Source organism: Podarcis melisellensis, assembly GCF_964234715.1.
Source record: "Podarcis melisellensis genome assembly, chromosome: 17".
Classification (NCBI taxonomy): domain Eukaryota; kingdom Metazoa; phylum Chordata; class Lepidosauria; order Squamata; family Lacertidae; genus Podarcis; species Podarcis melisellensis.
In genome coordinates, this window is record NC_138534.1 from 2,614,990 (window position 1) to 2,642,232 (window position 27,243).

Here is a 27,243-nt window from a genome sequence, read left to right on the forward strand (position 1 = left end):
GAGGGCAGGGAACAGGAACTTCACATTTGTGGAGGAGTTGCTCAGATTGGGCTGGTTCCTAGCATGAGGCTTTGTAGAGTTCGGTGGAGCCTCTGTCTCATGAACAGGGGCTGAGTCAACTGGGGAAGCTTGAATTGGTGCCTTGGTGGGAGTTCTGAGGAATACAGCTCTGCCTGCTGTTACTTGGGCAGGAAGACTATGCCTCAGTGGTATGGGAAGTAAGATGTAGGAGCCTGACTGCTGCAAGGGCTGCTTTGAGACACACTCACACCCTTAGCACTTTACATGAACAGAGAAAATGTATCCTGCACTGCTACCAGGAACTCTGAGGTGTGCTTTAACAGATCACAGGGCTTAGGTGTGCTGTCACTGCCTATCCACACCCCATGTCAAGTCACAGCCAAGATGGCGATCTTGGTCTTGGTCAGTGGGGCTCCTTTATGGGTGTTGGCCTGGAAATTTGGGTGCCAGGTCATCACCAACACTTTGAATTGTGCTTGGAAACGTACTGGGAACCAATGTGGATCCATTAAGACCAGTGTTTTATTGTCCTGGAGGCCGCTCCCAGTGGAACCACCGCATAACAGTGCCCCTAGCTCCCAACTCCTCTGGAGGGTCCAGAAGGATGTCATGGTCAATCGTGTCAAAGGCCACTGAGAGATCCAGCAGAAGCAGGAAACAGCTTTCACCTTTGTCCCTAGCCTGCTGGAGATCATCGGCCAGCACAACCAAGGCAGTTTCAGTTCCATGATGAGGCCTGTATCTTGATTGGAAGGGATCCAAATGGTCGTATATCCTGTCCACAGAATGGTAGTTCATGCTTTTTATGGGTCTGTCTCTCCTCTTCACTGTTATGCTCTCTGTTCATAGTTTCCCTCTCTTCACCACTTTGCCCTTGCCAGGCTACTTTACAAGGCTATCGATGCCAATGCAGAAAACGAGGGGCCCATCTACAACTACCGGGTGGAGATCTCCATCTTCTTCATTGTCTACATCATCATCATTGCCTTCTTCATGATGAACATCTTTGTGGGTTTCGTCATCATCACTTTCCGGGCACAGGGAGAACAGGAATACAAGAACTGTGAGCTGGACAAGAACCAGGTATCTCTTTCTCCTCACTTCATGCTCTGCTGGTGCAAATCACCATTCCCACTTATTCCCAACCTCACTGCCACCATGACCAACCCATCCTCATTGTTCTGCTGCCACATTAACTTCAGCAGTCGATTACTTCAAATTTGTGCAGTTCTGATGGAGCTGGTGGAGATTGTGGCTTTTTCCTTCTGTCTCTCTCCCTCCAGTGACTATCTCACAATTCCTTGTACTGGATAAAGCAGGGGCAGGGAACATTTTCTGTTGAGGGCTGAATTTCCTTGGCGGGGGGAGGGGGTGTAATCTCTCAGGGGATGGGACCAGAACCAAAAGTGGGTGGGACTATCCCTTCTCGCTCTTTTTCTCTCACCCTTATCCTTCACCCTCCACTCTCTGTCCCTCTTCTTCCTCCCCACCTAGCAATCTACAAGGGGAATAACAGGTTGCTCTTGCCAGAGGTCTAAACTGATTGCCTGCAGAGGCCTATGGTACTAGTATCTATTGCTCATGCAGCAAGGCTACTAGTCTCCTTGTGGCCTTAAGTCTATATCAAATGCCAACTTGGGCTCCAGAACCAATATCTCTGAATAAGACCTCCCTAACATGCCTGGGATCTGGAGAGCTTTCAAAGATACCTTGAAGTGGTGATGATGTTTATGGGGCAGTTAGTGCAGGGTTGTTCATTGTTTTCTAGCTAAAACTCTTCTACTTTCCACAGCGGCAGTGCGTGGAATATGCCCTGAAGGCCCAGCCATTACGGCGCTACATCCCCAAGAACAAATATCAGTATAAATTCTGGTACATGGTCAACTCCACCGGTTTTGAATACATCATGTTTGTGCTCATCATGCTTAACACCATTGCACTGGCTGTGCAGGTGAGAGTGAGCAGGTAACAATGAGAAGGGCAGTGAGGGTATGTGAGGGGGAGATTGGTGATGGAAGGCAGATGAGGCCAAAGAGACAGGACATTTGTCCTTCACTTGCTTGTCCTGTTCATGTCTAAAGCCAAAAAATCTACACAACAAAAAGAGCATGTGGACGAATGAAACTGAACCCTCTTCCCTTCCTTAGTTTCCTATGCTCCATTGCCTCAGCCTGGCTCCCAATATAGGAAACTGAGTGGGCTTGAAGCACAGTGAGATAAGATCAGGAGAGAAGAGGCACACATTACCTTCAAGCTCCTTTTGTTGTTTTTTAAAGAAAGAATTAGGCCCATCCACCTCACAATCCCCATTTTCAAACATCAGTGGAGCAGACACATGAGTCAACAAACAAGGCAGCCCCTGCCATGACTAGTTTGATTCTTAGTGAGAAAGGTGTGAGATGACAGGCACACCGTTCAGAATGTAAAGAGAAGTGGAGAGACCAAGAAGCTCACTTGGCAGAATAGGGCTCACTTTGGTGTGGGAGAAGTCTGTGTTGTGGGGAAGGGAATTTATGCTTAAACAACCCATACACAGGGTAATATTTTGCCTATTGTATAGAGGGACCTATTGTACATGCATAGTTTGATACTTGTATCATTTTTAAAACAACAACAACACACCATTGTCTTTATTTTAAATAGAGAGAGAAAAGGACTGAGGTGTTGGAGTACCAAGGCTTGTAGTGATGGCAGGAATCAGAACTTTGTCATGAGAACAAAGGGAATGTGATGCACAATGGCAGTGTTCAATGGCTGTGAGGTGCCAGGGCTTCAAGGGCAAAGAAACGCTGACTCTGGGGGAGATGTTCATGTGGACAGCTATTTTTGGTATTAAAGGAGACCATCCAGAAGAGCAGTGCTATTTTTTTAGAAATAGAGATGCTGGAACTCACCATGAACACCTCCCTCATTTTCTTAGAATGGCAATGGTGGCCACCTGAGAGGTGCTGGAACTGAGTTCTTTCAAGTTCCAGCTTAAAAAAAAGCCCTGCAGAAGAGTGAATATGAGCCAGTGGGACTTGAGGGTAGATCAGGATTCCCCCCACACATCCTGCTTTCTCAAAATACCTAGGACCAGTGAAGTGCATGGCATACTTATACTTTGGGATTTTGACCCCCAAAGGCAAGCATACTAAAGGAGACAGGCATTCTGAAGCTGAGGCAATATTCACTCCAAAGGGAACAACCCTTGAGTGGAACATGGGATGCTGGAAACGATGGGGAGAAGGCAGGAGAAGCATAGGTCACACCTAGCAACAAGGTAGAAAGATAGGTGATGGAGACAAGACAGAGTCCATGGTACAAACTTGCTGAAAGGTGTGTGCACAGACAGTGTGCCATGGCTGATCAGTAAATCAGGACCAGAGGAAGGGCCTCTGGCTGCCAACCAACAAATGTGTGGTGTGGTAGATAGGAGCCCAAAAGAACCTGGGAATGCTGGGTGGATTTTGAGAACAAGGTTGCAAAGCACCAAATCACAACAGCTCCCAGCTTGAGGACCACAAGATCCCCAAGGTGCTCCTACATGCTTTGTGTATTTTCTCCTTTTCCAGCACTACGAACAGTCCCAGCCCTTCAACTATGTCATGGACCTGCTCAACATGGTCTTCACAGGCCTCTTCACTGTCGAGATGGTGCTGAAGATCATTGCCTTCAAGCCCAAGGTTTGGGAGCTGGGGGTTCTACTCAAGAGATACTTTGCTTAGAGCAGAGGTGGGCAGCCTGCGGCCCCCCCAGATTTTGCAGAGCTACAGCACCCATCAAACCTTTATAATTGGCCATGCAGGCTGGAGCCCAACAATACCTGGAGAGTCACAGGTCCTCCACACCTGGCTTAGAGTCTCACCATAAACAACCATATGTTTTCAAGTTAATTCTGGAGCTTGGCAGGAATCTTGGCATTATGCCAGTATTCACAAGTTTCCAGCTGAGTGATAATAATCCCACAGGGTCTGAGGCTCTTAGTTTCAATCCCCTGCATTGATAATGATCATTTGCTCCAGCAACTAGTGTGACATGCAATTCTGACTCCAGGATGTTGTGGAGTATCAGGCAAGGCACTCTCAAGGTTGCCCATTATCCTGGAAGAGACAGGACATGCAATCCAAGAATTTCCTCCCACTGCCTCCTATGCTCTTTGGTGCCTGTGCAAAGTGAAGCCAGTGGCCATTTATCAGTTTTCAGGCCTCAGCAAATGCCTGACCTTACCGATCTTTGGATCCAGGCACTGGCAAGAGAGGTTCCAGAGTAAGTGAAGCCTTCTCTGTGAAAATGGCCTTTCTTGGTAGAAATCTACATCAGGGATTTATTGTATCTGCAGAGAGCCTCTTTGCATGAGATCCTGAAGCATATAAAAATATTGCAAAAGGAGCCTTCTGCATTTCAAGGTAACACTTCCAAAGAGTCTGAAAAAAATGTATGGTGAATGTCATTAGATACATAGCCCAACTCACACCAAAGGCCCAGAGTGCATAAGAAAGCAAACCAGGATCAAGTTTCATGTTCATTTCACTCCCTCCTCGCCCTCCACCTGTTTCCAACTTACTCCTGAGCTCCAAAGGCCAGCCCAAGCAGGTAGGTCTTGCAGCATTTCCCAGAATGCTGTTCACACTTGGAATTCAGCAAGTCTACAGTGGGAGGAAGCCAACCATAAATCAGGCTTTTCACTCTGCCTTTGACATTTGAACGGCCATTTTCCCCTTTGTTATACTTAGAAACAGAAAGCAGTTTTTACAGGACTTCAGATTATATTATTTTTTCACCAGCAGACAGATAAATATCTCTAAGACAGTTTATCTTGTCCCATAAGTATTTAAGAAGGAACCCACAAGGGGTTCTTACGTAGATGTCAGCTCCCCCACTTGCCTGCTCATTCTAACCTGCAGCCAAGCCCCAGGTGCAGACAGCAGAGATCAAAGGATTTGAGGTTCCTCCCATTCAACCCCTCTTATCTTCCAGAGTGATTACAAAAGTTTCTCCTCAGGGTCCCTTGCAACTCTTCAATTCAAAGATTTTATGATTCTGTATAATTCTAGAAACTATAGGAAAAAGAAGTGCATGTGGGTCTAGCTCTGGCTGCTTTTCCACAAGAATCTATGCAGGATTTGTTCCCGAGTGGTCTTTTCTCTCTCTTTCCCCCAGCACTACTTCTGTGACGCATGGAACACCTTTGATGCTCTGATCGTGGTTGGGAGTGTAGTTGACATCGCAGTCACTGAAGTCAATGTGAGTCATTCCCAACATGAAATGTGTCCTCTGAAACAACCTCAGCTTTTTTCTTCTGCTGGGAAATGTTAGCACACCTGCAGCAAAGTTGCTGAAAGAGTTTGGATGTGTTGCAGCACTGCACATGTATGGAATGAATACCCTGAATACTTGTATCTTTTTGACAGCATAACTCAAACATAGTACCCTGAGGTCTGGAAATCTGCTTTTAAACAAAGATATAAATTTTTTTGCTAGATCCCAGTTTAAGTTTCTAATTTTGCATATGCATAATGCAATAAACCAAACTGATTAGATGGTTTAAATGCAAAGCATCTTTTGGAGTTCATTTATTCATCCACCTTTATAATTGCCCGTCTCTTTGCCTTTTGTCTATCCATCTATGTATCCCTTCTGCTATTTCTCTCTCACTTTCTCACCTGTTCTCTGCCATGCCGCTGCTTCCCATTGGATGTTATGAACCCTCGTTTCGTCTTTGCCATCATCATTCCCTTCATTATCCTGCATTAGAATGGAGGTCATGTTGGAGAGGTATTGCACGTGTATTTAATACCAAGAAAGTTTGGAAAGGGGTGGTGGAAGGGCTAGCTGCATCAATGCTAAGTGTATGCAACAAACAGGTTCCTAAGAGAGCCGGTATGGTGTAGCGATTGTCAGACTAGGACTGGTGAGGGCCAGGTTCAAATTCCTACTCAGCCATGAAGCTGGGTGGCAAACTCTCAGCCTAATCTACCTCACAGGTTTGTTGTGAGGATAAAAGGGAGAGAGACACCACATATAGCTCCTTGGGGGAAATGCAGTATATGATGTAATGAATTAAGTGTTTGCAGATGGTGTAAGCTTTGGGGTAACAAGCAGTCTTGTGGTGTCAGGGTAGGGTCAGATATTGAGAGTAACTGGATGTCATGGGGGTCGCAAGTGATAATTTAAGGGCCTCCAAATTCAGGCAACTGTGTGCAAATGCTGTGTGTGTGGTGTGTGTGTATAGCTGTGAGTGTGCTATGTTTGAGTAATTGCACATATGATTCACCAGGTGTTGACAGCTGATGTGTTGCCAGACCTAATGCCCGTCAAGGTGGGGGAAGGCAAAACTGCATAATTACAAAGCAAAATTGCATATTAATCAGCACAAGGAGCAGCAAAGCCAGCCAGTCTGCCCCAGCTCTGCTTTCATAGGGAGTCAGGGACCAGTATCAATTGGTTCATTCTGCCTTTTGGCATCAGGGGGCTTTATTTGCAGGCGTGCTTGGTCTTTTGTAATCTTACGCTTTGGCTAGTGCTGGTTGCTGGTGCTCAGGCTGAACCCTCCCTCACCTGACACCATTCATCTACTGTGGCCCTGGGTCCTCCTGACACACCGTGCCTGCCCTTGGATGGGTGAACATGCATCTGGCATGCGGTTTCTGTGTGTGCAAAGGCAGCATTGGCCTGATGTGTGCAAGCATTGACAGGGTTCATGTGATGGAACTTCATCAAGGTAGTCCTGAGTGGTGGGCTGCCTGGATTTGGGGCTTTTGCTTCACCTTCGTTCTTGCTGAATCCAACCCCACTGCTGCCACTTTCACAAGCAGGCACTTCCTTATGTCACCCACAGCAGCAGAAAGGTGCCCAACAAAGGAGATGGCACAGTTGCCTGGCAACAACACAACCCTCTTCCCCTTGATCCTGGGCCGGGGCAAAGCAGGCAGCTCTGAACCTGGGAGAAGTTGCAGCAGGCCTTCCCATCAGATTGCTCTGCCTTCAGGGTGGATGCTAAAAGGGCTTTTTGTTTCCTTTGTCTTGTGTATAGGATGCCCTGTGGTTGTGTGAATATGGGTTCCCAAGATGCCTATGTCTTGCCTATGACAGCTATGTAGAGCTTCCCTGTGCAGAGGCAGTGTTCCTCCTGGCACCAGGTGCTTTAGACAGACAGCAGGGGAGACTATCCAGGCTCTGCTTATGAACTCCCACAGGCTGCTGCTGACCTGTGGATTGCTGGGGAAATGACCTGACCTGAGCCAAAAGGATCTTCCATACGTGGGTGGGTTCAGTTCAGGAGTGAAGAACTTCAGGCTCAAGTGCTAAGCATTCCCTTCCAGACCTCTCCTGGCCATGCCCCCTGCCCACAAGCAACCCCCCCCCCACACTGGCCTTGCTTTGCACCACAAGCATTTTTGCCTGTCTGGAATGTGTCCTTGAGCTCTGATCATGCCTCTTGCTGGTCTGGATGGAGGGCAGAAAGGCATGCCCGAGTGTGTGCAGAAACTAATCTACTGTACAAAAGCAAAATTTACATTTGTTGCCTTCCCAATTTTGCTCTTGATACAGCATGCGCCAGCATGCAGCCCCTGGAAGGTTGCCTAGAACAGAATGTGGCCCTGGGCCTGAAAAGGCTCCCTGCCTTTTGCATCTGCTGTGCACCAAGTTGCATGTAGCATGTCTATACATCAGACAGGAGTGGTGGGGAACCTGTGGCCCTCCAGATGTTGCAGCCCTCCAGCTTCTATCATCCCTGAGCTGTAGCCATGAGGACCAGGGTTGCTGGGAGTGGAGTCTATCAATATCTGGACGGCCACGATCCCTCATGCCTGACTTGCATGGAGTTCTTTGTTGTCGTCATGTGGGTGCTGCCAACCTGACTTCTCTCTCTGCCTCCACAGAGCTCGGAGGACAGCTCTCGCATCTCCATCACCTTCTTCCGCCTCTTCCGTGTCATGCGCCTGGTCAAGTTGCTCAGCAAAGGAGAGGGCATCCGCACCCTGCTCTGGACCTTCATCAAATCCTTCCAGGTCAGAGGGATTTCCTGGGATGTGGCTTTTCCCTCCCACAGTAGATCAAAGCATGCTGTGCTCCATCCAACACATAGGGAGGAGAAGAGCATGCTAGAGAAATGCTGAGCACAAACAGAAGCATCTTTATAGGCTGTGCTGTGTAGTGGGCTAAACCAGGCATGTTTGAGCCTGGTAGCTGGGTGGGTGGGTCCAGTACTCCCAGTTCACTCTGTGTTTGTTCCACCTCCAGGCTTTGCCATACGTTGCCCTTCTTATTGCCATGATCTTCTTCATCTACGCAGTCATCGGTATGCAGGTGAGCAGACGGAGCCTCCCCTACTGCTCTCCAAGCTTGCCAAGAAGCAAATTAATTCATGCCACAATTTGTGTGCTATGAGTGGGCTTTGCTAGAACTGTGTGCCTTTATTGTGCAAGGGGCTCTGGGTGCATCATGTGTGTGGGTACATGCTTTAAGAAAAGGGACACCCAGCACACTTACTTATACATGCACAAACACATGTGCATGCCTGCTATTCCAGCCGGAGTACTGCATAGGATTCTGTAGCATGCAGGCTGAATGAGTGATGTCTGTGAGAAACATTAAGTGGGCTTTCGCTTATCACCACATACAGGAAAGCCTTGGACCTGGTCCAGTGCTGTAAGCACCATCCTGCTTCCTGTCATAGTTCTAGCTGTGTGGTGCTGGTGCAGTTTCATTCTCCACTAGTTCATAGGAGAGGAGGGCTTAATGGTTTGTATTCCAGTTCGCTTCACAGAGATTCTGCAGCTGGAATCTGTTCATGACATCTTGGCATGGCTCTGAGAGTGCTTTCCTTGCCTTTCAGACCTTTGGCAAAGTGGCCATGCAGGACGGTACGCCAATCAACCGCAACAACAACTTCCAGACCTTCCCGCAGGCGGTGCTGCTGCTCTTCAGGTGCCTCTTTGCCTCCACAAAGCAAAAGTATTTCTGCATTTAACAACTTAAGCCCATTTTAAGACCTTCTGGTGGTCCCTCGGTGTGTGGAACCAGTGAGCTGACTGGAGAAAACAGGAGCCCCTGAGGAATAATAACATCTTCCTAAGTGCCCCCCGCAGCAAAGCTTCTGCCCCTTTCCCACAGGGTGCCTTGGTCCTTAGCCCCAGTTGCTGGCTTTCACCATGTTCTTTCCACCTCTCTCTTCCTCCAGGTGTGCAACAGGGGAAGCCTGGCAGGAGATCATGCTGGCCAGTTTGCCTGGCAAACGCTGTGACCCCGAGTCCGACTATGAGCCTGGCGAGGAGTTCACTTGTGGCAGCAACTTTGCCATTGTCTACTTCATCAGCTTCTTCATGCTCTGCGCCTTCTTGGTGAGACTCTGCAGCAGACTTCCCTCTGCTCTCTTCCACCTCAGCCAGTTCCAAAATAACAGATGCCAATCCTGCTTTGCAAAGTCAGGCTCCCAGTTGTAGCCAACATGTGAAAGCCCTTGTTTGCACCAGGCGGGGGGACTGCGGTGGGCCATTTCCCAGCCTTGGTCCCTGAAAGCCAAAGTGGGCATTGCATCGGGAATGGGCAGAATGTTTTTGGTTTCCTTTAAGGGAGAGCTCCTGCTCTCCATTAAAGTTTAACCCTTTACCTCCCTGCCATTTGTCCTCTCAAAATTCTCCTCCTCATCCCTTGGTTGCGTTCTTACCCAGAGATGTTTCTGCTACGGCTCTGCTTAACCAATGTGCAAGAGAACGACAGTGCAGGAGGAACAGCAAAGTGCCTGAGTCTGTGCCTTACACCATCCCTGTACCAGCACTAAATCTTAGGCAGATGGTCTGTGCCAGATTTAACCCATTTTTTTCACCACTGCCTCTAGCTGGCACTGGGCATTCCCATGCCATGCTTAATTACTAACACTATGACTCATCATAACCATCTTCTGACATGAAGGTTTTCCTCGCCAATCCTAAACATGTGGATTGACGGAAATGGGCTTTGCCCGTGCTCTCATGAGCTCTCCTCATAAGAACAGAAGAACCTGCTGGATCAGGCCAATGGCCCCTCTAGCTCAGCATCAGCAGGTGCCTGTGGGAAACCAGGGAGCAGAACGTGAGCATAAGAGCAGCCCTCTCACCTCCCGTGGTTTCAGAAGCATTGTCATCTCCAGTTATGGAGGCAGAGCATGGCCACGTTGGCTAGTAGCCATTGATAGCCCTCTCAACTGTGAATTTGTCTAATCCTCTTTTAAAGCCATTCCATCCAGGGGAAGTGAGTTCCATAGTCCAACTGTCTGAAGAAGGACTTTCATTTATCTGTCCTCAACATGGTCTAATTGTGCACATTCCAACATTGAGTCAAAGCCCGGAAAGCAGTTTCCGTAAGAGTTTATGAGCTCTGGTTCATGGAAAGCCTTCCAATGGTGGCTACAACTCAAAAGACACTTACTTGGGAGTAAGTCCTAGTGATCTTGATGGAACAGGCTATTTGCCTCTGAGGTCTGGCTCTCCTTGCCTCTCATGGGCTCTTTGGGTGCATTCACTGACCTTCACTCCATTTCACCTCTTCTAGATCATCAACCTCTTTGTTGCTGTCATCATGGATAATTTTGACTATCTGACCCGGGACTGGTCCATTCTGGGTCCCCACCATCTTGATGAATTCAAGAGGATCTGGTCAGAGTACGATCCAGCTGCCAAGTAAGAGACACATGTCTTTTTTCTGCAATTACAGTAACTACTTACAGGGAAACGCAATGGAATGTTCCGATCATCCAGAAATTCTGGAACTTTCCACTAGGGGCAGCAGAGAGAAGTTTTGTCCTTCTCCTGGTTTATAGCTTCATTTGCAGAGGTCCCGTGATACAATATCTTGAAATCTCAGGCAATAAGAGGGGTGTTATTTTAACATTTTTGCCAGTGTAATTGTGTGCCACAAGGGGCCCTAAACAGCAGGGCCATCTTAAGCATATCTGGCGCCATGGTGCAATGCTCCCTCTGGTGCTCCGCTGGCGGGGCTGGAGGAGGCAGGCAGCGGCTGGAGGGCGGCTTCTCCGGCGGGGAAGAGGTGGAGGCTGGACACGGCACCTCCCGACTCAGCTGGCCGCTTCGTGCTGCGGTGGCCACGGCAGACGGAGGCTCCGGGCGTGGCGCTGCTTTGGCGTGGCATGGCAGAGTCAGGCGAGGGCGGCGAGCTGATGCCAGGAGGTGCCGTGTCCAGCCTCTGCCTCTTCCCTGGCACCCTCCAGAACTTGGTGCCCTGGTGCCCCGCGCCACTAGCCTCTATGGGTAAGATGCTCCTGCTAAACAGTGTACTTGGATCTGTCACTTCCTGACCCAGAGGAGCAGAGCTGGAGGAGAGCAATGGTTTTGCTTCACATAGTTCACATAAGGAACAGGGGTCTTTTCTAGGCCATGGCTAGTCTGCCACCACTCATAGTCCCATTGAGGGAAGCAGCACCCCACCTATCCCACAGCTCCTTACCACCCACTTGAGATGCCAATGTGGTGCAGTGGTTAGAGTGTTGGACTAGGACTTGGGAGACTAGGGTTCAAATCCCCATTTGGCCCTGAAGCTCCCCTTGGAGTCAGTCACAATTGCTGTGGGGATTAAATGAGGAAGGGAAGAACCACGTACACCAACTTGAGCTCCATGGAGAAAAGAGTAGAATATAAATGCAATAAATAATAGAATCACAGAATTCTAGAGTTGGAAGGGATCCTGAGGACCATGTAGTTCAACCCCCTGCAATGCAGGAATATGCAGCTGTCCCTTACAGGGATCAAACCTGCAACTAATAAATAAGTTCTCTTCCCCAGGGGCCGCATCAAGCACCTTGATGTAGTGACTCTACTACGCCGGATACAGCCCCCGCTGGGCTTTGGGAAACTCTGCCCCCACCGAGTAGCTTGCAAGGTAATCTCAAGGGTGCCCACCTGAGTGTGACTCCTGGGTTCTCGCTTCCTAGGAGAACATTGTGGCCGGGTTCTAGCTCCAGAGCCTATCAGTCCTCATGGGTTTCCTTGGAGGACTTTATGAAGGGAATGAGGTGGGTGGGGCTACAGTAGAGAGGTAGCTGGGGAGGACAGGTGACAAGGATTCTTGCTTTTAATTCATTTGTCTCTGCAGAGGCTGGTGGCTATGAACATGCCCCTGAACTCAGATGGAACTGTCACCTTCAATGCCACTCTCTTTGCCTTGGTGCGGACATCCCTCAAGATCAAAACAGAAGGTGAGGTACAAGACGGTTCTCATGGCGCTTGTCCTCAGTATATGCAGAATTGTTACTAGCTGATGAGAAAGAACATTTTATACTCTCCGGGAATGATGTTTTTTCTCCAAGCACGTAACTGGATTTATGCAAATCCACTTGCCCAGTTGCTAGTAGCAACTGCAACTCCCATCTTATGCCACACACCTAGCTGAAATACTCCTTCCCTGGAAATCCACAGAAGAGAAAATGGAAAGTTAGAAACTTCTCTCCTTTCCTGCTAGGCTTTTGCAGGATTGTGGAAAGAAATACCTTGAAAGGGTCAATGGTGGCCACAAATAAAGCAGGCTATTCAGCCAAACTCTGCAGACCCTACATTCCAAATTCCAGGACTAAGACCCAGCATTAAAAATACGATCTGGTCCCAAGCTTCACTTCTCCTTCCCCACCTCCTGCAACTGTCCTTTGGGTCAGACCAGAAGGCCTTGCTTCAGCCACCTCCAGTTTCCACTGCCCCACCTTCACCCCACTCCGCTTTGGCTTGGACCCCCACCCACCCACCCTATGCGCACCTCGTTGTTCACAAGGCACCCCCAGTGGTGACCCTGGGCATTTGTTTGTTCGCTTGCTTGTTATTCATTATCTTTGTATTGGGATTGCTCATCCAATCAAATTTCTTACATAATTCATAAAGGTAAAGGTACCCCAGACTGTTAGGTCCCGTCGCGGATGACTTTGGGGTTGTGCGCTCATCTCACTCTATAGGCTGAGGGAGCCAGCGTACAGCTTCTGGGTCATGTGGCCAGCATGACTAAGCCACTTCTGGCAAACCAGAGCAGCGCACGGAAACGCTGTTTACCTTCCCGCCAGAGTGATACCTATGTATCTACTTGCACTTTGATGTGCTTTTGAGCTGCTAGGTGGACAGGAGCAGGGACTGAACAACCGGAGCTCACCCCGTTGCGAGGGTTCGAACTGCCGACCTTCCGATCGGCAAGCCCTAGGCTCATTGGTTTAGACCACAGCACCACCTGCGTCCCTTTACATAATTCATATAGACAACAAAATACAAAACACAATTTAAAAAAACATTTAAAGGCACAAAAATGCAGCAAGAAACATAACTGACTAGAACCCACTGCTCATATTCCACAGAACATCTGCCTAACCACAGAAGCAGGCAATAGGGGTGATCTGTGGGGGGCATTTGTCACCTCCCCACCCCAGTCATATGTATAGATGGAGAGAATCATGTAAGCGGGACTAGTTCAGTGGAACAGCCATTGCAAGGACTTGGGCTTGAGCTGCAGGGTCCTGAGAAGTCACAGGCAAACCCCAGAGTAGACTGCAAGGGCACGGATTGGTGCCAAGGCATTACTGTAACCCCCTAGTGCAGGAATCTAGAAGAGGGGTTTTGTTCAGATCCACCCCACAAACCTAAAGCACATTTAAAGGATTTGGGGAATTGTAGCTCTGTTGGGCGTAAACTATACTTCCTAGGTTTTTGTGGGGGAGCCATGTGCTTTAAATGTGTGGTGTGGTCCTCATTCTCCCCCCGCTCTTGTAGGAGACCTGGATGTGGCAAATAAGGAGCTTCGTGCTGTAATCAAAAAGATCTGGAAGCGGACCAAGCCCAAAATCCTGGATGAAGTTATCCCTCCACCAGAAGGTCAGTGCCCCTTTGTCCTAGCAACCGGACTCTGTCCCATCCCCACTGCCCAGAGATAAAAACTGAACTAAGCACTCTTGGCTTTCCATCCAGAACCTACTCTGAGTCCCATTTAACAGGGTGCTGGTTTGCTCTCAGGGCTGGTCCAAGCACTGAAGTAATCTCTAGGTTGCTTAGGGCAATTTTGTGTAGCAACCAGAGGTGGCATCTGCTTCACCTTCTGAGGGCCACCTTGGCAAGTTCAACAAAGGATAAGGAAAGGAAGCTTGGAAGACATGATGCCGTAGTGATACTTGGGATTCCTGCAGCAATGACGCAAGGAGTTCAGTGGACCTAGGGGACTGGGAGAGCACTGTAGCTTGGCAAGCATCCTGGAGAGTATTGAGTGTTTGCAGAGCACCAAGTAAGTGATCTACAGCAGGCACTGGGCAAAACCACACCATGCTTTAATGTGTCCTACCCACATACCTCCAGAGTATCAAGAGAAATGGGGAAGTCAGAGGCTGTGTTGGCTTGATGGGCACTTTCAGCAATCATGGACCTTGGAGCAGGTGCCAGTCTTGCCCATTGCCAGCCCTGTTTATGAAGGATCTTGCATATATAAAGAATTTTGCAATAATAATAATAATAATAATAATAATAATAATAATAATAATAATAAATTATGTATACCCAGCCCATCTGGCTGGGTTTCCCCAGCCACTCTGGGGGGAAATAAAGACATATTGTATTTGGTGCAAGATGGAGATCATCTTTAGGAAAAATAGACCTTCAGATCTGCAGAAGAGCCATGTTAATCTGTTTCAGAGGAAATAAAGGGGCTCCTGTGGCACCTTCAAGACTGCCACCATAAATTAAGGTTGTACTCTTTAAGATGCCATAGGACACTGTGACCTTTAAAAACCAGCCCACCTATTCCATGGAGCTTTCTGGAAATACAGATGTTCCCCCAAACAAGCCACAGATTCCTAACAAGAGTGCACTTGACGTCTTCCCTTGGCAGAGGAGGAGGTCACTGTTGGAAAGTTCTATGCCACATTCCTGATCCAGGATTACTTCCGTAAATTCCGTAAGCGGAAGGAGAAAGGAATGCTTGGTCCCGATGGGTCCCCAAGCAACTCTACTGCCTTGCAGGTGAGTATCCTTCTTTTGCTGTGGGCCTCTTAGCGGCTCTAATGAACAGAGACTGCAACATGGATACCAGGCTGGCTGATCCTGCTGCTTTGGTGCTTCTCTCCCATTCAGGCTGGGTTGAAAAGTTTGCAAGATCTGGGGCCTGAGATCCGCCGGGCCATGTCCTGTGACCTGGAAGAAGAGGAGGAAGCTGAGGAAACTGTGTGTGAGGAGGAAACCGTGACCTATAAGGTGAGCCTTTGGTCTAGTTTTCTCCATCTGGAGTGCACCACTTTGGACTGAACATATGGAAGAATCATATGACTGAATGCTGCTCCATATCAAAACATTCCCTGCACCTGGAAAACACATGTTAGGAAGAATGGTAAAGTAGAATTCTACTTTCTGGACATACTAGTTTTCTACCTGTTGGGATTTCTCTTTTTAACAGAGCAGAATTCAGTCATGGCAGCTCCCATGGTACAGCCCAAATATAGGTTCATCACCTCAGTGATGCCTCCTCTTTGCCCACTAATTGAGCAGGGCAGAAAAGCAGACAGAGTATTGGCTATCATGGACTACTACCATAGGGATAACTGATAGCTGGGAAACACTGGCCTGCATGCACTCCAGCTGGAAAACAGCCTTGACTAAAGGTGTCATGGACTTTGAAGAAGCTTGAACTTAGGACGAAAAGGAGAAATGAGCTAAGAGGAAGGCACACTTGGCAATCCCTCACCTTGATCAACTCCTGCCCAGAAACCTCTGTCCCCACTGTGGATGGACATGTGGATCCGGAATTGACCTCCACTTACAGACTCACTGTTAAGACCGTTTTCATGGAAGACAATCTTACTTGGCTACGAGTGATCGCCAGAGAGGAAGATTACCATAGGGCCAAGAACATTGTCCACTGGAGTTCAGAAGGGACATTTCACTCCACGTTCACAGTAGTTATTATCAAATCTCAGGTTGGGAAATAATTTTCTAGAGGTGGAGCACATGGAGCAGCTCAGTGAGGAAGGCAGTGGAATAATAACCACCAGGGGCCTCCTTGCCAGTTGCCAGGAAATCTATAGAAGAGATAGATGAAGTTAGACAAAGCCTAGACAATGTGAGAAATCCATGGCCTTCCGGACATTGATGGAATGTGCCTCCCATCACTCTTGTTTATTAGGCCCTAATGGCTGGGGATGGCTGCTTTAACTCAAGGCACTGCATAGTCTCTTGTTTCCTCTTGGTTTTAATTTTGTTTGCTACCACCCTCCATTCAAACTAAAGGATGCCAAATTAATATTTACTGTATATAAACTTCCAGAACTGTATTCTATTCAGTTATTATGATAGAGTGTCATAGTATATCTAATTAGCAGATTTGAAAATAATTTACAGAATCATTTTACGTAAAACGTGATGGAGAGCAAATTCTTTTGAAAGGTAAATCCTGGTTTCTGCTCTTTCAACCATCTTCCCAGAGATCTTAGTGTGGAATGCCAAATTGGAAATGTTTCCACTAACCAGTTCTCCGCTGCTTTTCCACGCCCCTTGTTCTGTTCCCAAATTGGAAAAGGCTGCAACTGAATCGCTGAGAGAACAGATGTGTGTACAATATGTTGTTCCAAATTCCAGAAGAGAAGAAATTACAAAGGTTGTGAGAGATTTGGAGGAAGGAAATAAGAATTATTTCTGCAAAGTTGTAAAGTGCTCCTGGCTTGTCAATACCGACTCCAGAAGCTCAGGCACTTTTGTGCTGACAGAAACCTGTGACAACCCCAGCACTTCCACAGGCGCAATGGTATTGAAAGCATGGTTGCATATAATTGCAGCAATAGCATCATGAGAACAAATCATGATGAATGCTCAATAAAAAAAGATGTCTGGAAAGGCACAGAGGTAGGAAGATGTTAGGGTTGCTCATAGCCCAAATTCCCATTATAAAAGGGAAGCTGCCTCTGGCTGGAGTAGCCAGAGAACATTAGCCTTGTTCTCAGCATGGGATCTCTCTGGCATCCCTATATCAGGGCTGGAGATTTGCACTGGAAGTCATAAAGAAAGCCAGTTCAACTTCATATTAGAGCTGCAAGTAAGGATGGTCCAGGCAGAGTAGTGAAGGAGAGAACATCGGAGGGCAGAGGAGCCTCAGGAGGGAAGGACTGGCAGAATGCAAATTTGAGGAAGAAAGAATATGCATAAGTGGTCAGGAGCCGGAGAGATGAAGGAGATCAAAGTTCACACATTCATATTTTAAACAAGCAGCCAGATTTTGTGCTGCAGACCTTCAGTGCTCCTGCAATGTGTGAAGTGATCTGAGGGCAGCAATTGACGGTTCAGAAGCACTGTTGGTTTTTATGACATGCCCAGGCTTCTCTCTTCCCACAGAGCTCTGAGGCGTTGTATGGCAGTGCACCTGACCACCACGTCACAGCTGCTTCACCAGACGGGGAGAACAAGACTCTGATGAATGGCCTTGTGGGCTCCCGGCACCCCTCAAGCGTCAGCCTCTCCCACATGACTAATGGACCAACCCACTATGAGGAGAATGTTGGGGGCAATGATGAACCTGCTGAACTGCCCAACATCCCCACCCGGCGCAGGATGAGCAGGTGCTGGCCGGGATGAGGTCCTGGGCTTGCGGGGGAAGGAAGGGTGTGGTGTGGCTGAGTGGGGAGGCAGGAGCCAGGATTCCAGAGTTCCTTACAGCCCTCTGTACCTCTTCAGGCGGAGCTCTGACAGCAGCGGCATCCCACCTACAGTGCATGAAGAAGCCACACACACCGAAGACTACAGGGAGGACACCTCAGTGGAGCAGGGATACTATAGCCGGGAAGAGGACTCTGAGAGCCTGGCCTCCCGTGACAGGTAAGAGTCAGGTCCTAGGACAGAACAGAGCAACTTTGGACATGGCCCTGACCTTATTTGCAAGTTGCCATAACAAAATGACTGCTTCCCTGTTGTCCAGTTCCACATTGTTCCAGTTAACATCTCAGTGGAGGAATAATGTGTCTCCTTCTGCTGCAATCCTGCTCCTTCATGCAGAAGTCAAATAGTAAAGAATCACATAATTTCCTCCATCCGCAGACCATAACTACGTGAAAGGGGCATCCGGACCCAATGTCGCCACTGAGGGACAGCACAGACATTGGTGTCTTTATGATATATGGCCCTCATTGTTGAAGGGCCACACGGTATGTGGACAGTAAGTGATTGTGGCAAATCTCAACACCAGGAAGAAATTCCTCACGGTGCAAATTGAGGGTGGAACAGACTGCCTCGGATGGTAGTGGTGGACTCATTTGAGGTTTTGTTGACCACCTGTCTTTTTTTATATATAAATAATTTTTATTATTTTCCAATACAAAACAAAAAATACAGTTGTACCAAATTTTCGCAAATTTTCACAAATTTGTTGCTTTTTGGACTTCCTTCGGATTCTCTGAGAATCATCCATATTTACTTCTCAGTTTACGCATTTCTCTGTATATATTGCCATTCAGCTTCCCTCCCACTCCTGTTTGTGTTTTTAACAATATATCTCTGTTTTCACAGTGCTTCTTGAAACCCCACCAGTGTTGTTTGCACATCACATGTTCTTTTCAGATATTCAACAAATTTCCCCCAGTCCTCGATGAACTTTTGGTCTTGAAGATATCTAATTTTTCCGGTTAATCTGTCCAACTCTGCATAGTCCATCAGCTTCATTCTCCATTCTTCTGTTGACCACCTGTCATAGTGAATTTCCCGAACTGGCAGGGGGTTGGATTTGATGGCCATTTCAAATCCCTTCCAGGCCTTTGCTTCCTTGGGGGCGGCATGCTCACTCAGCGCTGAGGCTGCAAAGAACGAGGGTTCCAGGGCCATTAGGAACGAAGGCTGTTTTGTCATTCACTGATTTGTGTGCTTTCTTCCCTATGCAGGCAGCCCTGTCTTCACACTCCTCAGCCCCATCGCCGTCGTTGGGACAACAGCTATGGCGGCTCTTTGCCCCTCCCCTCCCGGCGCATCAGCAATGGGATGGTTAATGGCATGCTGGACGGCAGGCAACCCAAGCGCAGGCGCCTCCTGCCTCCCACACCCACAGGTCAGGGTGACAGGGAACTTGGGTTACCTGGGCAAGTGACTCTGGGAGTGCGTAAATGGAGGAGGGCTGGATTGCATGGCTCCCCTGGGTCATAAATACACCCCCTTTTTAAATACAGTGGTACCTTGGGTTACATACGCTTCAGGTTACAGACTCCACTAACCCAGAAATAGTACCTCAGGGTAAGAACTTTGCTTCAGGATGAGAACAGAAATTGTGCTCCTGCAGCGCAGCAGCAGCAGGAGGCCCCATTAGCTAAAGTGGTGCTTCAGGTTAAGAACAGTTTCAGGTTAAGAAGAGACCTCTGGAACGAATTAAGTACTTACCCCGAGGTACCACCGTATATGCTGCAGAGTCAAGCAGAAAAGCTTTTCATAGACAGTACTTCTTCAGACTTTAGTTCAAACTTTGGTTCAAAGTTCTCCTGGGAGTGGGTGGGTAGCTTCTTGCAGACAGAAAGCTAGCAGGGAGAAGTCTTCTGTCAGAATGCAGCTATTTTATGCACAGGGAGTTTTCTTCATGAGAGGAGCATTTAAACACTGATAGAGTTACATGCTTGATGCATCAGGGGAATGCTGTGGACATAGAGAATATGGATCAGTAAGGCTTTTGAAAAAGTTCCCCATTATATTATTGCAAGGAAGCTGGTAAAATGGGGGCTGCACAAGCTAACTGTTAGCTGAATTTGTAGCTGGTTGACTGACCAGTGCTCATTAATGGTTCCTCAGGGTTCGCCTTGGTACTCGTCCATTTTGGCTCCCGAACACTGCCAACTGCAGTTTGCGAATGTTCTTTGGAAGCCGAATGCCTGATGGGGCTTCCGCAGCTTCCGATTGGCTGCCGGAGCTTCCTGCCTTGGAAGCCGTGCCTTGGTTCCGAATGCTTTGGAGGTCAAACGGACTTCTGGAATGGGTTCCGTTTGACTTCCAAGGTATCACTGTATATATGTAGAGAGAGACGGTATTGCATGACACTCCAATCGCCAAGCAATGTGAGATTCCAGGGATTCTCAACACTTACCCAGGGTTCAATTTATTTGGAATGAGGGGCAGCAGACATATATATCTTCTAGCCAGATCTCACAACTCTTTTCCCTTCTCACTACCACTACCAGACAGGTGAGGGAGCAGGGACAGAGCAGCTTCCTCACTTATACTAATGACCCATACTTAGGTGGCCATTACAAAGAACCTGGCCTTGCTATTCCTTGCTGGATCCAGGAATTGGAAGAGACTCAGCAATACGGCATACTCACCTCCGCCCCCCCACAACTCACACTACCTCCCTCCTACAACAAGACATTTCCCCCCAGATATACAAACAAACAACAGGCCTTTTAAACCACTATAGAGTTATTGTCTCTGCTGTGTGTTTTTGTTTTTTTGTCTTTTGTTTGCTTTGCTGTCCTTCTGTGTGTTATTGTGGTGTGAGAGTTTATGTTTCTTGGTGTGTGCTTGTTTTTTAAAAACCTTTTTAAAAACATTGTGAGCCCCTCTGAAAACACTGGTGTGTAATATATCATATGAACAAACAGTTTGGTGGTCAGTGGGTTCAGCCAAATGCGCTGGTGTGGCAGAGGGCAGCCACCCCACACTTGTGGCCTCTTATACCTCCTCTGGCCTTCCTTTCCCCACCTCCCTGCTTTTGGTAGGCCGCAAACCAGCCTTCAGCATCCAGTGCCTGCAGCGTCAAGGCAGCTGTGATGACATCCCCATCCCAGGCACCTACCACCAGAATGCGCCACCCTGCCGAGCACGTCCACAGGTAATTCTTGCACAGGGTGTGTGTGTGTGTGTGAGAGAGAGAGAGAGAGAGAGAGACTGACTTAGTATGTACCATACTTCTGTTCTACTGCTGAGGCCATCCCATCCACTGGCCATCTCACCAGCTCTCTCCTCTGTACCAGGCCTATGGCAGCTCTGACTCGTGGCACAGTGGCAGCCACTCCTCAACAGCATCCTCACAGTCGTGGGCCACACCACCTAAGCGGGGCCGGTTGCTCTATGCCCCACTAATCCTGGTGGAGGAGGATGGGTTGCCAGGGCACAGCTGGGAGAAGAACAGCAACAGCCTTCCGCCCATGTCGCGAGCGCGCTGGTACATGAATGAGCCTGAGCTGCCCTACCGCTCTTATGGCCAGCTGCGTGTGCCCGGCCCACTCAAGCACAGCTACAGCGACAAGCCTGGCAGTGCCGACAGCCTGGTGGAGGCGGTGAGTGCAAGGCAGACTTCTCTGTCTCTGGGATGCAGCTCTTTGGGACCCACCTTCCACTGCCCCCTCATCCCTCCTGCAAGAATAGTTTTTGTCAGCCTGATTGGGGTGGGTATGGGTGAATCAGTGTTTCTCAAACTTGGACCCCCAGCTGTTGTTGGACTACAACTCCCATCATTCCTGACCACTGATCCTACTAGCTCAGGGTGATGGGAGTTGGGGACCCAAGTTTGTGAAACACTGGTATGTATTTAAATCCTTTTGTTTTCCCTTGGTTATTCAGCCTCATGCAAGTGTGCCTACAACCACACATAAATACAATGTGGGGGATGGGGGTGGCAAGTTGTGCCTTCCCTTCAGCTTGTGAACCTTTCTTACTTAAGGATATCACCAGCCCCAGTATGGAAAGCTCCTCTGGTTTAGTCCTCTGGTATGCTGCTTAGGGCAGAAGAGATTTTATCGCTAGGAGGGTTGTATGTGTGCTGCACTGAAAATTATTTCAAATTACATGCCAAATAAAGTCAGATTTTGCAGCCTAAAACCAAAAGTGCACATCAGCTGGTGTCATCCTTATTATGCAGAGTTTGTTCTGGTTCTACTAGCAATGGCAGAATGAGAAAGAGCCAGAGCCTCACTCCTGGCTGCCTTCTAAGGCTGTACTGGGCACAGCTTTACAAGTTTTTTTAGCGCATCCCCAACACTGTGCAGGCTAAAATCAGGCATTTGCTTTTAGCAGAAATATGTGATTCTCAAATTACTGGATTTGATATCCATTCTAGTGTTTTGCTTGTGGTATTAAATGTTGGAGGACGGGAAATGAGCAACAGTTTCACCTATGAAATCCACTGGCTCTTTGGGTCTCTCACCTATGGAATCCACTGGCTCTATGAAGACAGCATGCCAATCCATGAATTGTGTTATCTATAGTTTACAATCCAAACCATGGTTTGAACTTCCAAATATACAACAGGCTGGCCATGGTTGCTTATCTGGTTTCATAAGTGTGCTCCCACCTCCATTGTGCAGCAGCTTCTTGAGGCAGAGTGATAACCATAACTATGGTTTGTCAGTTCAGGAATCATCCTAAGCCACAGTGAGCACAAACCATGGTTTTCAAGGTCACTTCAAACCATGATTTCTATTTCCAGTTTGCCAGCTGACTGAAACTAGTTTACCAATTTAGACAACATAGGTAAGCTTACTTAACCATGATTTGGTGTGATGTCCAAACTGAGCTACTGACTTGGTTGGTTGTGTACTGCATAACTTTGACTAACAGAACCCTTTCATCTTTCTTCTTCCAGGTGCTCATCTCTGAGGGTCTAGGCCTTTATGCACGGGACCCAAAGTTTGTGGCCTTCACCAAGCGGGAGATTGCTGATGCCTGCCACATGACCATTGATGAGATGGAGAGTGCTGCCACAGACCTGCTGAGTCGCAAGGTCCCTGGTAGCGAAAGCAGCAGCCGAGGTGGTGGTGGTCACGCCTTGTACAGCAGCGACGGGGAGCACAGTGGGGCTGGGAGCCTAGGTCCCGTTTACAGCGATGAGGAGCCCTTCCGCTCCCGTGAGGAAGAGGACTTGGGTGACGAGATGGCCTGCGTCACTTCTTATTGACCAGGAAGTGCCCCCTGGCGGGGCACAGGAATAGAACTGCTGCAGCGAGATACCAAGCACTCTGCAACCTTTTTAGTCTAAAGGCATAGGCTTGCCCAAAGCTGTGCTATGGTGGGATTGACTGCGGAAAAGAGAGGCCAAAGGATGGGAGACAAAATGCTGCCCTCCCATTGGCTGATATAAAAGCAGCTGCTAGAAACGTTGTCCTACTACTTTCCTGGTTTAGGCAGTCTGCTCCTTGCTGCCCCTTCTCCAGGCTTTTGACTCCTTCCCAGTGGTCCAGAAAGAGAAAGGGACCTCTGGAGTTCTTCCTCTGAGCAAGGATTGTGGATTTTGAAGAGGTTGGGGGGGCGGGGTTCCAAGGTGATTAGACAATGTCTTTTTCTATCAGAAGCAATAAAAAGATGCTTTGAAAGATGCTGCTGCCTCTTTATATATATATTATTTTATTCTTATAAGACTATGTGATGCACATCAACCCAAAAAGAAGAAGATAAGAGAGGCATCACAACATGTTTAGGATTGCTCCCCTATTCATACCCTATTCAGCCATAGTATCACATCCAATATGGGGGCTGGCCTAGTGACCAGGGGCTGCTGTCGTTTCATCCCATTGTGTCTTTCCACAGAAGTCCAGGCACTGAGGGGGTTGCCAGTCATGTTCCTGCCAGCTATGTACATAATAAATCATAGTTGCAGCTTCTAATAGAGGGGGGGGGGATTGAAAAAATAAGGTGTTCTTCTCCCTGAGTTTCCCACTTTTCCTTTTCTTTAACCTCCACCAACTCTTTGTAGAATAAGGTGTTTCATAAATGCGATCAAAATTTAATCAAGTATACTTTATGGGGCCCTTGTTTTGTACTCACGTACATGGAGAGCAGGGAGGGTCCACCACCCACCTGAAGGGATAATCGAACAGGACACATTAGTGGTTTTCAGTTATATGGCTAAAGGTTGGACAGAATGCCTTCCATGAGTCACCTACCAATACAGACAGATGTTCAGTGGACTGACCACCACCACCAATCCCCACAAGGAAATTACACAATTCCCCTTAGTAGTGGGGTTTTGTTTTGGTTTTTTTTTTTTTTTTTTGCTAAACTGCTTTGCTGGGGAACAATCCTCCCATCAGCTCCATATGCAGTGCAGCCAGTTTGGGTTTCATGCCAATTTCTTAATTAGACTAGCTATAATAACAAAGGTGGGTTTGTAAGTTACACTGCGACTTTGTAAGTCCACATTTACTCATAAGATCCCACCCAGAAGGCAGAAGATGCAAAGCAGGACCACTTTTCTCAATGTAAGACTGCCTGGAAATCTAAGATTGCTGACATCAAAACTCCCAGAGTCAAAGAATTACTTTGAACGCATATATTCGTAAACAGCCAGCCTTGGCTGCTGCCTCTATAGGACCCCGCTGGGTTTTATTAAACTTGCGTAACTCTTCCTAGAAATGTCTGAGGCATCAAAGACACCTTTGTCTCTGCACTAATTGCTCCACAATGGACTAAATTGGGCATCTGTGTAATAGTACAGGCGCCTCTGAAAGGAAAGGCTACCTGCTAAGTCCTGTTTCCCTTTGAAGTTCTTTCTGATACGCAGAAAGAGGATGATTTGGCCTTCCCTTTAGGTATGGTTGAACAAAACCCCGAAAACTGACGTCACCAGAAATATGGAAGGTATTGTACAGTGACTGGCAGAAGTGGTTTGCTGTGCCACTTTATTCATCAGTTTTCCTATTATTTATTCTTTTTATCCTACCCTTCCTCCAAAGGAGCTCTGCGTAATATGCACGATTTCTCCCTGCTCCCCAGCACATCTCCATGCTAACAGATTGGAGCAACCACATCCCCCTGCTCAAGTTGTGCAGCTGATAGTTGTAGTCCAAAACATCTGGAGGGTGCCAGGTTGGCAAAGGCTGAAGGTAAAGGACCCCTGACAGTTCAGTCCAGTTGCGAACGACTCTGGGATTGCAGTGCTCATCTCACTTTACTGGCCGAGGGAGCCGGCGTTTGTCCACAGACAGTTTTTCCGGCTCATGTGGCCAGCATGACTAAGCCGCTTCTGGCAAAATCAAACACCGTTTACCTTCCCTCCGGAGCGGTACCTATTTATCTACTTGCACTTTGATGTGTTTTCAAACTACTAGGTTGGCAGGAGCAGGGACCGAGCAACGGGAGCTCACCCTGTCACGGGGATTCAAACCACCGACCTTCCGATCAGCAAGCCCTGGGATCAGTGGTTAAGACCACAGTGCCACCCGTGTCCCTCTGGCAAAGGCTAATGTAGAATAAATAGACTTCCCCCCAATGAATTTAACTAATGGAAGCAAACAAATATGAAATAATAATAAATAATAATTTATTATTTATACCCCGCCCATCTGGTTGGGTTTCCCCAGGCACTCTGGGTGGCTTCCAACAAAATATTAAAAATATATTAAAACATCAGTCATTAAAAAGTTCCCTAAACAGAGGTCCCTTCAGATGTCTTCTAAAAGTCAGATAGCCATTTATTTCCTTGACATCTGATGGGAGGGTGTTCCACAGGGCAGGTGCCACTACTGAGAAGGCCCTCTAGCTGGTTCCCTGTAACCTCACTTCTCGCAGCAAGGGAACCGCCAAAAGGCCCTCAGCACTGGACCTCAAAGTGAACAAATAATGAAGACATAAAACCCTGTTTCTCCTCTTTATAAGTTTGTCTCTTTTTCTGCTGTTGTTATCACTCCTCATAAAGTTACAGCCAAGTATATTCATAAATGCAGACTGAAGAGTAGCACTCTGGCTTATGGGCTGCCACATAGATGGTGGAGCAAATTGTTCTCTTTTGCTCCAGCGTGTAAGACCCACACCAACAGCTTCAAATGGCAAGAAAGGGAACTTTGCCTGACAGTACAAGCTGTTCAACAATGCAACAGACTCCTGGTTTGGAGGGCTGCAGATCAAGTATGCTCTAGCAGTGGATCTACTGCATTAGCAAGGTGTCTGGATTACATGACTTCTGAGTACTCTTCCAACCCCACAGTTCTCCTCTGGGTTACCTTCACAAAAAGAGATAATGCAGCCATGTTGAGATAACGTTCTCCAGCTGTTGCTGATGCAACATTTTCTTGGCAATAAGAGCTTCTTCATGGATCAAAAGATCCCAGAATTTAGAGAGCCAATTCTCCACTCCATTGGTTGCTTCAGCTCTCAAAATCTAATGTTCTGTCCCAGGCAGGGGTCAGGTTTGTATCCTAAGTGGTGGGTGAGTGTGCTAGGCACATACTACAGAGAAACAAGGTCACATGGCTGGTGCCTGTTCAGGATCTCATAACAATGTCTGGTCAAGTAGAGGTCAGGTTCTAGCAGGGCAAGGTCAAAAGAGCTGAGGTCAGATTCCAAAGAGCAGGATCAGGTGAAACAAGAGGCCAGAACCAGTTCCAATGTCAGTCAAGCAAAGCAGAGAGCACGTTCAGGTTAGCAAAGTCAGGCAAAGTAGAGGGCAAGGTCCACCTAAGCTAACAAGCAAAGAGGGCAGCACCCTGGATAGCTCCCAATGGAATCGGCCGGGGAAGTCAGACAAGAAAGATTTGAAAGTTGCTTCAGCAACCACCAAAACCTGGCTGAACCGTAAGTAGAACTGCAGCTCCCTCTAGGCAGCTAGAGCAGTCTCCTCAACCTGGTGTCTTCCAGGTGCTTTGGTCTACAACTCCCATCAGCCCCAGACAGCATGTTCTCAGGGGTTTATGGGCGTTGTAGTCCAACAACCTCTGGAGGGTGTTGGGGAAAGCTGAGGTCTCCCCCCAACAGAAATCGTGGCTATGCTCATGCAGACACAAGCAATCATGTCAGCCCTCTGGCCATTTGGGGGGGGGGGTGGCAGAAAGGGTCTCAAATGTGATGATCCTGTTCCACCCATCGCTGGCTTCCTCATCGCCTGGAGGCAGCATGTGGCTCCTGCCAGATTCCCTGCAAGGGAATAGGTATGTCCCTTGACCAAAGAAAAAGGTCAGCCAAACTGCAAGTCTGACCATGTCTCTTCACTTCTCTCCTCTTTTGTACAATGGGGGTTACTCCCAGGTAAGTGGAGTTAGGATTGCAGCCTCAGAGTGAGTATCAGCTCCCACCTTCTTGGGAGCAGGACTGGAAATTACAAGTGAAGCAGCTTCTAGGCTTGCCATATTTTAGTCTAGCAAATCACGGACCATTGTGCAGCTCACATCAGTGAAGCAAAATGGCACCCAGGGGCCTGTGTAACCCCAGTGCCATCCTGGGCAGGTCACATATAGCTGGAAAAGAGGCAACCGATGCCTAACAGTCGCTGTCGCCCTGTCATTTCCTACACAGCACTGTTGCTGCAATAGACAGAATGAATGCACAGCATTTCCATACACCCTGC

At 47.9% G+C, this 27,243-nt stretch overlaps 1 protein-coding gene across 1 annotated transcript in view; it reads left to right on the top strand.

The window, feature by feature from the left end:
- The window catches only part of CACNA1F (calcium voltage-gated channel subunit alpha1 F), a 58,737-nt gene extending 35,459 nt beyond the window's left edge, over positions 1–23,278 (top strand). Inside the window, exons 28-48 of the mRNA XM_081895044.1 lie at positions 903–1,104; positions 1,814–1,972; positions 3,576–3,686; positions 5,164–5,247; positions 5,758–5,778; positions 7,887–8,015; positions 8,248–8,313; positions 8,843–8,934; positions 9,188–9,347; positions 10,537–10,664; positions 11,784–11,880; positions 12,094–12,196; positions 13,743–13,844; positions 14,848–14,978; positions 15,090–15,209; positions 17,337–17,560; positions 17,676–17,816; positions 18,872–19,035; positions 20,687–20,799; positions 20,942–21,247; positions 22,552–23,278. Of these exons, the coding sequence (XP_081751170.1) occupies positions 903–1,104; positions 1,814–1,972; positions 3,576–3,686; positions 5,164–5,247; positions 5,758–5,778; positions 7,887–8,015; positions 8,248–8,313; positions 8,843–8,934; positions 9,188–9,347; positions 10,537–10,664; positions 11,784–11,880; positions 12,094–12,196; positions 13,743–13,844; positions 14,848–14,978; positions 15,090–15,209; positions 17,337–17,560; positions 17,676–17,816; positions 18,872–19,035; positions 20,687–20,799; positions 20,942–21,247; positions 22,552–22,863 (2,965 nt within the window). The 3' untranslated portion in view covers positions 22,864–23,278. The remainder of the gene's footprint in view (positions 1–902; positions 1,105–1,813; positions 1,973–3,575; positions 3,687–5,163; positions 5,248–5,757; positions 5,779–7,886; positions 8,016–8,247; positions 8,314–8,842; positions 8,935–9,187; positions 9,348–10,536; positions 10,665–11,783; positions 11,881–12,093; positions 12,197–13,742; positions 13,845–14,847; positions 14,979–15,089; positions 15,210–17,336; positions 17,561–17,675; positions 17,817–18,871; positions 19,036–20,686; positions 20,800–20,941; positions 21,248–22,551) is intronic.
- Positions 23,279–27,243: the final 3,965 nt, after the last annotated feature.